Consider the following 11,146-nt stretch of genomic DNA (forward strand, 5'->3'; position numbering starts at 1 on the left):
AGCCATCGAAGTTAAGGAATAGTTCAACTTTAAGGGAAAAAACATCTTTCCATTCTTGATGAGAGTTTAGGAGAAGCAATAAAATGACCTATCAGCCTGAAAGTCTATTACTCAAATTTATGGAGAAAAAAAATTATGCAATAATAAAATCATTTTTTTTTGCAATTTTAGAATTAGAAATAGCTTTTTTTATTAACTAAATGTTGAGATGGTATTGGTGCATATTAATCTTGCATAAAGACAAGGTTGTCTGTGTGTACTTGAATGGGATTGGGCTCTTCTATACCATCCATAAGGCACGAGGGGTCAAAGAAAAGTGTGATTAGAGAATGAAAGAGATTCGTATACTATGGCCTTCACAGTCACCAGGTCTCAACTGAGCTGAACACATAAGAGAGATTTAAGATGGACGGTTTCAATACCATCATCATAAAAGCACCATAGGATGGAATATCTCATATGGAAGCTGATTTGGTGAGATGCACTCATCTACTGCTGCATTAAGACACTTGGTGTTTGTGTTTTTCTTCCTTACTTTGTCATCAAATATAATTTGTCCTCTCAACATTCAGCAAGACTATGAGGGCCTTTCCCAAAATGTGGAACTATACCTTTATAAAAGGCCTAATCAAAAGATCAAATACTCCAATGATAAAGGCGAGTTTGATCACCAAAATGAAAACAAACTCTTAAAGATAACAACAGATGCAGGGTGCTGTTTAGATCAGGAGAGAAGACTATGGTCTGCTATGATTTTTGACTTGTGTTGTGTGTGTATGCATGTGTGTTCCTGAATCCCCATCACAGACAGGAGTCAGACTGTACACCTGTTTGCTTGAGGCCAAACCTTGAGGTAGGTAGAGAGGTATCCTATCTACTCCCCTTGCTCCTCTGCAGGCACCTGAGATGACGAGGGATCCTCCTCAGCCTCCTCTGAAGCCCCCTGGAACAGCAGTGGACCAAAAACAACCATCAGTTACCATATCTCTATCTAGAGACTCACAAAGCCCAACGTTAATGAATCAATACTAGAAACCGGCCAAGAATACAAGAATGACTGTTACACATTTCATTGACTGATTGCGTGCAAGGAAGCAGGTTCCAGCTGTCAGACCTAGAAATGTGAGGAAGGTGACGGTTACATCAGGAAACCAAGACAGGGGAAGAGACCAGTTAGATCAGGTTTCCCCCTCGTTACACTGACTCATTCTTCCCCTTCATGTGCATGCATATGAGAAAAGGAGTCTGTCTCAACGGTTTCAGTTCTTTAAGCATCTTAACCTCTTTGACAAACTGCTTAGCACAGAGGATGCGATAAGACAAGGCGAGGGGCATCAAGGGCAAGTGGCCCGCTTTTGTGAGAACTGTTGTGCAACACTTTCATTTGCTAAATGGGAAATGTGGCTAAAATAACTCAACATTTCTGAGAAATAGCAAGTAGATGTCCTTCAAAAATTGGATAAGACAAGAGGATGTTTGCCTGCCTATGTGGGGAATTCAGCACAGCCATCTGTAAGTTTCCAAGAATTCGCCACATCACCACAAAGTCAGTTTGCTTGAAGCTCAAGACACATGTGCATTCACCATTTTCCAGTCAGATCTGCATAAATTACAGTTTTTTTTAGTTTTATATTTGCATCAACAAAAAGGTTAAGTTTTGCCTTTAACATTGTGCTTTAAGTCTGATCGAGAGTAAAAAAAAAAGTCTTAACAAATATGCAAGGTGCACATGCTATAAGTGGAAATATGCATTATGTAGAGCAGTGCAGACCATAAACTTAGTACAAACAGCCATGTGCAGCACTATGATGGACTCAGCAAAACAGATCTGTGTTTTTCAGAAGCGTATGGTTTTAGATAAAACTGGTGAAAATTTGCTTTGTTTTGGTAGCAACAGGTGCTTTTATTATTATTATGTCCAACTCCTTTTCTTTATCACAGCCGGCAGCCTAAATAGTAGATAAATGCATTTCCCTACTCCTTAAGCTTTTAGTCTTGAATTTTGTGTTGTTGTAAGAATTTATTTATGCCATATATAACGAGTTGGAGGTATTTTACGGTCAAATGTATGCAGTTTCTCTTCAGGAGGACCTCTGCTTGCAATAAAGTATTGTTGCTTTGACTTAGTGGTACTCTCACTCAAGTAAAGGCCCAATATTTATTCTATCTACTTATAAAGATTGTAATATACAATGTGTCGCCAGTTAGTTTGCTTTTACAGAAGTGGTGGTGGTGTCCTGGCTGCAGCTGTTATTTGATGTTAAATGAGATTACAAGAGATCAACTCTACAAGTCAATACCCAAGCAGACGTGTAACTGACACGGGTCAAAAGGTAAACTTGTGACACAAAGTGAGACTTCAGTTCAACTGTAGCCGAGGTTGCACTCTCACAAACTCTCACAGTAGCACCACCCTCAGTTTGATCCAATAACTGATTTACACAAGATATTTAAATAATAATGTTCTTGTAGTGGAGGTAAATTACACGCAAGAGCTTACATGGTTAGAGGCTTAAATGACTTAAGGATTCTGACACAAACCTACCGTTCACTTTGGTACATTATAGACCATAAATTCAAACAGTGGAGAACCAAACTCTGTAAATTAAGCAGTTTGTCTACATTTAGAAAAAATCTTTGTGCTAATCTGTAACAGAGGACTTATTTCCATCATCAATACGAAACCACAGCTGCGACTTCATCTCACAGCACCACATCAAAGCAAACTGACCCACCCTAATGCATTTTGAAGATTTCATTTTCCTCACCTGGTGCTCAACAGAAACTTCTGGAGCGACTCTCTGGGGCTGTGAAAATAAATGCACCAGAATCAGTTAAAATTGAAGAGAACTTGGCCCACACGGCCTGCACAGCTCCAGCACCCACAGACACATCAGTCTTCACACATACGTTCACTATAAATCTGAGCGTCATTGCGTACTCCATACCCATTTCCTCGGTCGCCCTCGTGGTCTTCTCTCCACAACAGGCTCTGCTTTCTAAGAAGGAATAGATGAATGGCGGAAAGGACTTCAGATTTTAACAACTACGCAATGCTAATCACAGTCTTCGCATGAACATTGAACAATGACAAATCAGAAAAGATTAGGGTAGTACTGAAAATGCAAATGAACGGAAAAAATAAGAATTCTTACATCTACTAGGGTTTTTATGCACCTGCAGATGTTATGAACTGAAGATATTTAATAGTCTTGTCTCCATTACGCTTTTGTGAAAAAAAAAAAGAATATCTGAATTTGGAATAAAGGTAGTGTTGCGGGAGGTTGGTGTTTCCATTGAACTGTGTTTTTTTAATAAGTGTAATTCCAATAACTTTCCGCATCTCATCCTGTGAGACTTCTCTTCAAAACAACAAGACAATATCAACATTGAAGAAGATGGACAAAAATAAATATTCTGATGATGAAGGCAGCAAATGGTCATTCAAATGATTATTCAGAGGCAGAACCCGTATGTAATGTATAATGGTGTTATAGCACAACTACATCCCATTAATGAGGCCAGAAACAGCTGGATCTTGATGACTTTAAATTCACCGGTTCAAATCCAGCACTGCCAGACATGGAAATGTGCAAAAAAGCGTTTCCATTGAACTTTTGCGATAACCTGGATTATCAGATCGCCTGAAAAACTACCACCTGGAGGCGTAAAAGGGTTTTTGTGATATTTGGGAGCCGTTTCCAGGATTTCCCTTTCAATATTTGGGTTTTGTAAGAATCTAGGGATAATGGAAACCTGAATAATATTTTCTCTATTAATTTTATTTTTTATATACACATCAAGACCTGCCTTTCAGTCCTGCAACACATTACAAGAAAGTTCCTATGAGGGCAATTTAGGACTACTTATGCAGTAAAAATGTACTGGTAATAATATCAAACAGACTGATCAGTATGATCAGTTGATGGTAATCATGATTTTCCACAAAAAACAGTATCCAAGAAAGACCAAGAACGATAGCCGGATGATGAAGTTTCCCAAGAAATGCATGAAAATTTTGCATAAACATAAAAAAAAAAAAATTCTCAAAGAAATATTGGAAGGAATTTGCATACTTTTTTTCCCTCTACGCTGATTAATATTATTACATGATTCATGGATTACGGAGGACTTTCAAAAATGAGTAATGTTACAAGAAAAAGCTACATCTACACCTTCCAATTCCACTTGAAATTTTATTGTGCAAAAAAAAAAAAAAGGCCTCATATTAACCTTGTACAGCACTAAAATTTCTGGTCTCTCGGGCATCTGGTATGGATCATCATACAGTGTACTGTGGTCAGATCAATCAATGTTGCACATCTTTTTTTTGAAGAAGAAGAAGAATAGAAAGAAGAAATAGCTGCTGTGTGCTCAAGACCAAAGATGAAAAGTTAAAATAATGAGTCCAAAGCCAGGCTCTCTGGTGGCATAGGCTCCATCGCAATTCATTGACACCTCTGTGGGGGCAGGATTAATGAAACTGAGATTACAGAGCAGCATAATAAACTGCTTTCAAGATCACATCTTTTCCACAGATGTCTATGCATTTAAGGTGTAGCACACCTCAAGTTGTGATTAATGGCACCTGAAAAGCTCTACTGTTGGCTTTCTCAATGCCAGCATATTATTTAAGTAGGGTGGCATTACAAAGTGGTAAAAGCTTTACTATTTTTTATCTTTTTTAAATATGTTGCAGGTGTAAAATGCATTCTTGTAATTAAGTTGATGAGACAACGTGTGACATGTTTTGGGATCCTGTTGTCTGCAATAAAACATTAATCAAAGTAACAATCATTTGTCATTCTAAATGCCATCCCAACATCACTCCTAAAAGCAAAAGCTCTAAACAACATTTTTAAGACTATCCAATATAAATTTCCAACATCATTGTTTTGCAGTTACACTCTATAGTAGTAAACAAGAGCAGATTTTCTGTTTCATTTCTCAGTCAAATCAACCCTTAAAATGTACACATGTATAATGCCTGCATAGATTTACAATACTGCAAAAGCAGTGTCTTTTTTCAACATAAATGTGGAACATGTCCAGCATAATATCAAATAATTTCAAAAAATTAAACGGTAAAACACTTACATATGTGTATTCATGTATTATTCTACGGTTAATCTGTATCCTCCAGGAAAATGTTCAATTTGCCACAATTTAAAAGGAGGAACGGATGAATGTGTGTGACTGGCATGTGTAATTGCTGCCTCATTAATGAAATACCTCACTCTGCCATGTTGCAACAAGGTGAACTGACTGACAGCAACTGTTTCTTCAGAGCTAGTGATGAAAAAAAAAAGTTTATTCAAACCCAAAAACTTTTTTTTAATGTCTCCTCACAAAACTTAATACAAGACAAGCAAAAAAAATCACTTGATTTCTGGACTTCGCAGTATCAACATGATACACATTGTTTAGAAATCGTTTGATATTAATGCAAAGCTGTCATCAGATGTTCAGTGACGTCTTCTGATAGAAAAAGCCAAACCAAAGCTTTAACAGAACTCTAAAGAGCACCTTTGTTTGTTGTACACTCAAAAGTCCGTTATGAGTACATTACCAGAAAATAGGTGATCGCCTGAGTCATTTTAAGAGGAAAAAAAAAACAAAAACAATTGTCATGGCTGATTACAAACTGAAATGAGTTTTGAACTTTCTCAGCTATGATGTTTGGGGTTGTTTTAAAAAATGTTTCAGTATTATCTCACCGTCTATGAACGAAAATGAGCCACAGCATATAATAGTACTACTAATAATAATAAATATGAGGAAAAGTAATAAGGGGCTTTCAAATCTTTTTTTTTTTTTTTACACGTACAATACTTATAAAAAAAAAATAAAATAAAAAATAATAATAATAATAATAATAAGCACAAAAAGTGACTTTTTTTTGTTTAATCTTAAAATTTTAGTTCAATTGGATACCATACTAAGGTACCCAAAATGAATGATGGGTCACAATATAACAATGTACACATCCAGCACAACTAGCAAAAGCCTTGCGTTGAATTTTCTTATACATATAAGTCCATAAGATGTGATGTTTGAAACGTCCTAATTTAACAGGATGTCACAACAAATTTTTAATCTTTGGAGACAGTGCTACTGTAATTTCTATTCTAGGACAGAAATTCATTGTCACGTCTAGAAAATGTTGTTAACTGGATTGATAAGAATCACACATCACTCACTATAAAAATTAAGGAATCAAACATCACTCACTATCTGTGATTCAGACACTATTAAAGACAAATTAAAGTTTTGATCGGTTTAACCTTCAGTGCAGTTCTGGGGCCTTTGTTCTTGCTGCCTTTTGGTCGTCCTCTGGGTCGTTTTGGAGTCGGTGGTCCAACAGGCTCCTGTGGAGAGTTACATGTGGAGCAAAAACTACATACATGCACCATAAACCTTAGCTTGGCTTTTTTTGTGATTAATTCATTCAAATTTCAATTAAGGCTGAGCATAGGGGCCAAGGACAGTCAACCTCTAACGGCTGAAGTCGTACCTGCTGCTGTTTCCGTGGGCGACCCCTGCCCCTGCGCTGAGGTTCATCCGGTGACTGGGCAGTGCTTGGCTGAGGAGACGGTTCTTTGGTCCCACTGTTACTCATACCTGCGTCTGTCCACCTGCTTCAAAGAGTGTGGGCATCAAAGCCTGGAGTCGGGCCTCAAGGGCTTAAAGAGGAGAACAGCTGAGTATCAGGAGCTGAACAACAAGAAGAAAGTGGGGGAAAAAGACTACTTTTGAATACATAGCTGCAATCGTCTTTTACAAATTTAGGGATAAGCAGCTCTATAATACCACTTCAAGTCATCATTTTTTTTTTTTTTGCACAAATACCACAAGTAGCTCCAATCAGTATCTGACGTATCATCACATGGATTATTCAGAATCATGCAAGAAGCCTTTCGGAGAGCAAGCGTGGGAACTGCCTATACATAAGCCTTGGCACCGTGTTCAACGCAACACAGACAGGGGTCTGGCAAATGCAGAGAAACATGAGAGTGGTGTGCAGGGACTAAAAGTAGCACAGATATTCTCCACTCAATCCACCATCCGAAATCTGCATCTACTGTACTCTGCTGTGTTTCCATCAGCCAGTCTGTCAGGGATTTCTCAATGGGAATTGTGAGCATTGTCAGTGTAGTGAGACTGCAAGCACACACTGATCCACACAGACCAATACTACTTGGCAGAGGTGGACAGAGTACTCGACCCCAGTACTTGAGTAAGAGTACAAATACTACTGGTCAAAATTTACTCCGTTACAAGTAAAAGTAGCACAGTCAAAATATTACTTGAGTAAGAGTAGAAAAGTACTTGCTTTTAAAGGTACTTAAGTATCCAAAAGTAAATGCTTTTAAATTTACTTTAAGTAAAAGTAAAAGTAAGAGTAAATTTCTTATTTTCCACATCAGTAAATTACTATATTTTTTCTAAATTAATTTAAGGATCTTTTAACTCTTGTTTCTGATAATTAACTCTTTGAAACCAGCTGCACTGATGTGCTGCTTTTAGAACCACAATGTTATATAAAACCTGAAGAAGAAAAAAGAGCAGACCTGAAAGTAACGAGTACTTTTCAGCCTTCCTAGAAATTTACTCGAGTAAAAGTAAAAATATTTGTCTTGGAAATGTATTCAAGTAAGAGTAATAAGTATCAAAGAAATCTAATACTCAAGTAAAGTACAAATCCTCTGGATATGTACTTAAGTACAGTACTCAAGTAAATTTACTCCGTTACTGTCCACCTGTGCTACCTGGTAAATCTAAATGAAAAGAATGACAAATTATTGACAAAATTTGTATCAAAAATGGAAAAAGAAAAACATCCGGGAAGCTTCACAGAATGTATTACTTTGTTTGTAAATATGAAGGCGTAAGCATTTAATTTAGTTTTATATTCAAAATTAATACCGAATGTATTACTTTAGCTTGTAAATGTCTGATATCAATTCATCACTTTGTGGGCTGGATGAGCTCGAGTTTAATCCCTAGGCAGGGGCGAAAATCCTGGGGGGGACAGGGAGGACAAGTCCCCCCCATTAGTAAAGCTGTCCCCCCCTAGAATAATTTGAGACAGAATTAATAATTTTGGAACAATGCAGTAGTATTTAGTAGTGATGCACCAAAATGAAAATTTGTGGCCGAAACCGAAATCGAAAATAATAATAAACAGTAAAATCTAATTACACTTAAAACAAGAGTCATCACCAGAAAAATAACTTGTTATTTGACAATTTTCACCTGTTTCAAGTAAATTTTCACTAGAAATAAGTAGAAAAATCTGCCAGTGCGACAAGATTTATCTTATAAGCAAAACAATCTTGTTCCACTGGCAGATTTTTCTACTTATTTTAAGTGAAAATCTACTTGAAACAGGTGAAAATTGTTGTTTTTTTCCAGTGATGAGTCTTGTGTAATGAGATTTTTTTAAACTAAAAATGAGACATTTTAACTAGAAATAAGACAAATATTCTTGTTAAGATTTGGGGTTTTTGCAGTGTATTATGTCAGATATGCTGTATTATTGCCACCTTCCACCTAATACCATTGTTTTGTATTACTCTAAGAAAGGTCTTCTACCTGTTTGCGAGATAGAAAATGTCAAAATGCTGTATTAAAGGAAGGCTAAAACTTTTATTCCTTGTCCCCCCCTGGATTTATTCTCTAAAATGTTACTGTTTATTGTCCCCCCCAACTATGAAACGGGATTTTCGCCCCTGTCCCTAGGTAATTTAAACCTTATTAACCGCACGGACGGGCCATAACAAGGTAAACAATGTACCCATGCGGCACAACACTTAGTAAAAACGTAATAAGCAACATTATTTACTCATTTAATTTACTTCCTAATGCCAAAACAAACTATAGATATTGTGAAACCAACCGCTGGTAAAGTCCCAAGTGGTGTTTTTTTTTCACAAACGACGAGCTCTGTCAGGAATGTGCCAAACACTAATTGCCAACACAGCCTATCAAAGCTGCAGCGCCGAAAGCAGGAAGTTCGGAGTAATTTGAGAAATGCGTCCTCGTCGAAACGATTTAAAGCCAAACGAGGACGCACGACGTCCTTTCGTCGCTTTAACAAACCCCGACTTCTCCACAACAACAGGCGGGCTGTGCAGTGGACTTGTGCAGCAGGCTGCAGCCTGCAAGCAGCACACCGTCCGCTTCTACTGGTGTCTGTTTGGCACTCAAGGACGGGACTGAATGTACTTTTTGCATATGGGCGGCAGTCACCAGCGTAAATACGCGTTCTGGTTGCGGCATCAAAGGAGGCGCGCACAAAAAGCGCCCCGAAGCTCAACCCGGGAGGCGAAACTTTTTTTTTTTTTTTAAAGTGGCACATGTTTTTGGACGCCAAAACAACCGAGTCGAGGCCGTCGGCGTTTTTCAAAGCGTAAAAAAAAAAAAAAAAAAAAAAAAAAAAAAAAGAGAGAGTCGGCGCTCGCGAGACAACATCCCCCTTTCTCTGCCTCCATCACTTGCGCAATCAGATCTGTGAAATGTGTCGGGTTTGGTGGCCGCGGGTAACACAACAGGTCCGGAGAAATGGATGGGACCGAGTGAGCAAGAAGGAGCAGGAAAAAAAAAACAAGGAAAAAAGGAGAAGCAAACAAAAAAAGTTTACCAAGGACAAAAAAAAAGGCAAAAGGAACACAGGTGCAAAAGCTCTTGTGGGGCAGAGACTACATGTATACATTCAGGCTATAGGCTCCATGTTCTGCCAGAGTAATCCTGCTCTTGCAGCCAAACGCAACACACAGGGAAGCAGAGGAAGTTGAACTTACCTAAGTCGGTTTGCAGGTTTTACCTGGAAGTACACGCGCACTCTGCTCACTTTGTGCTCCTGCACAACTATGAAAATCGTAGTATTTCCACCGTCTCACTGACTGCAACGAAAGGGTAATTTCTCTCTCTCTCTTTCCTTCTCTCTCTCTCTCTGTCTCTCTCTCGCTCCCTCCCTCTCTCTCTCTCTCGCTCTCTTTCTCTCTCTCTCTCCCTCCTTCCTTCTAATCGGAAATGTGTGTGATCCCCCCAGACGTCCAGTCACGAATACCCCAGATGCAGTATAGTGGGGGGTTGTTGCAGAGCAGTATGCATTGCATACTTTCTCTATTAAAGCATGTTTCAAGAAAGAACGAGGGTAGGAGGGTTGAAACAGAGGACCCCGCCCCTTAGCAGCTCACCGGACCACCCACTTGAGAAGGAGAAAGAGGGAGAGACGGGCATTAAACTGGAGGGTCTGGTTCCGGGGTTCACAAAGTGGAGTCTGGGGGGGCTGGGAAGTTCCCCAAAGAAGGCAGGGAAAGGATCAGTTTGCTTGAGTAGAAATCATTGTGAGACTAGACTGTCTGCACAGTTTCAAGCAAGAGGTTTCACTCACTTTCCCTGCTGTTATCTCCCCACCTACAGTGCTGAAGACACAGTATCTCTGTAAGTCATAAAAGACCTGGCTTTCCAAATGGGGTTTCTGAGAGAGAGAAATATGCTGATCGATTACTTTGCTTGCATTTGTTTGGGGGAATTGTGAATATAGGTTAGCAGACTCAGACATACAAGAAGAGAAGAGAAAAACAAGTTTATCATTACCAATGTATGAAGAAGAATACTTTTTTTTTTTTTTTTGCTCATAGGATTTTTAAAAGATTGGACTCTGCAGCGTTTCACTCATCTATACTATTCTTATACTCATCTATGTCAATATTTTTAGACACAAAATAGAAATTAAGGATCAAACATTCCCTTGTGTTTTATTTTTATCACATGTCTGTGTTTGCTTCTGTTTTGCATCCAGTTTAATGTGTAGCTGCAAGATAGAGTCATATGTTTTTGTGTTTTTTTGTGTTTTTGTTTTTAGCTGTTGCTTCTCAAAGTTTAGATAAACTGATAAATTGAGGTGAATATGCTTGAACTTCGGTGGGCACACATTCCAGGGCTGCTAATGCTGGACCACTTATGGAGTCATGTCAGGTGAGTGCGCTGGCATGAGACCAGAATATAAAGCTTTAAGTTACAAAGATGAAACAGCTTAGCGTGAACAGTTTGCAGTGTCACTTTTGTGTTGTAAGTGATGTCAGAAATTCTCAAAACAAAACCATATTACTTGCAGACAAAGAATTGTGACCTAAAT

General features: G+C 38.4%; 1 protein-coding gene across 2 annotated transcripts; it reads right to left on the minus strand.

The window, feature by feature from the left end:
* Positions 1–270: 270 nt before the first annotated feature.
* On the minus strand, positions 271–10,134 carry si:ch211-161c3.6 (high mobility group AT-hook 2b). 2 transcript variants are annotated; one of them, XM_061727332.1, is made up of 6 exons: positions 9,804–10,134; positions 6,515–6,683; positions 6,285–6,368; positions 2,949–2,999; positions 2,769–2,807; positions 271–943 (listed from the first exon to the last, which is right to left on the minus strand). In XM_061727332.1, the coding sequence occupies exons 2-6, from the start codon at positions 6,617–6,619 to the stop codon at positions 875–877; spliced, it is 348 nt and encodes a 115-aa protein (XP_061583316.1). In that variant the 5' UTR covers positions 6,620–6,683; positions 9,804–10,134; the 3' UTR covers positions 271–874. The 2 variants fall into 2 exon arrangements, with proteins under 2 accessions (XP_061583316.1, XP_061583315.1); XM_061727331.1 differs by having other exon boundaries at positions 6,515–6,714.
* Positions 10,135–11,146: the final 1,012 nt, after the last annotated feature.

The sequence above is a fragment of the Cololabis saira genome, chromosome 8, assembly GCF_033807715.1.
Source record: "Cololabis saira isolate AMF1-May2022 chromosome 8, fColSai1.1, whole genome shotgun sequence".
NCBI classification, from domain to species: Eukaryota; Metazoa; Chordata; class Actinopteri; order Beloniformes; family Belonidae; genus Cololabis; species Cololabis saira.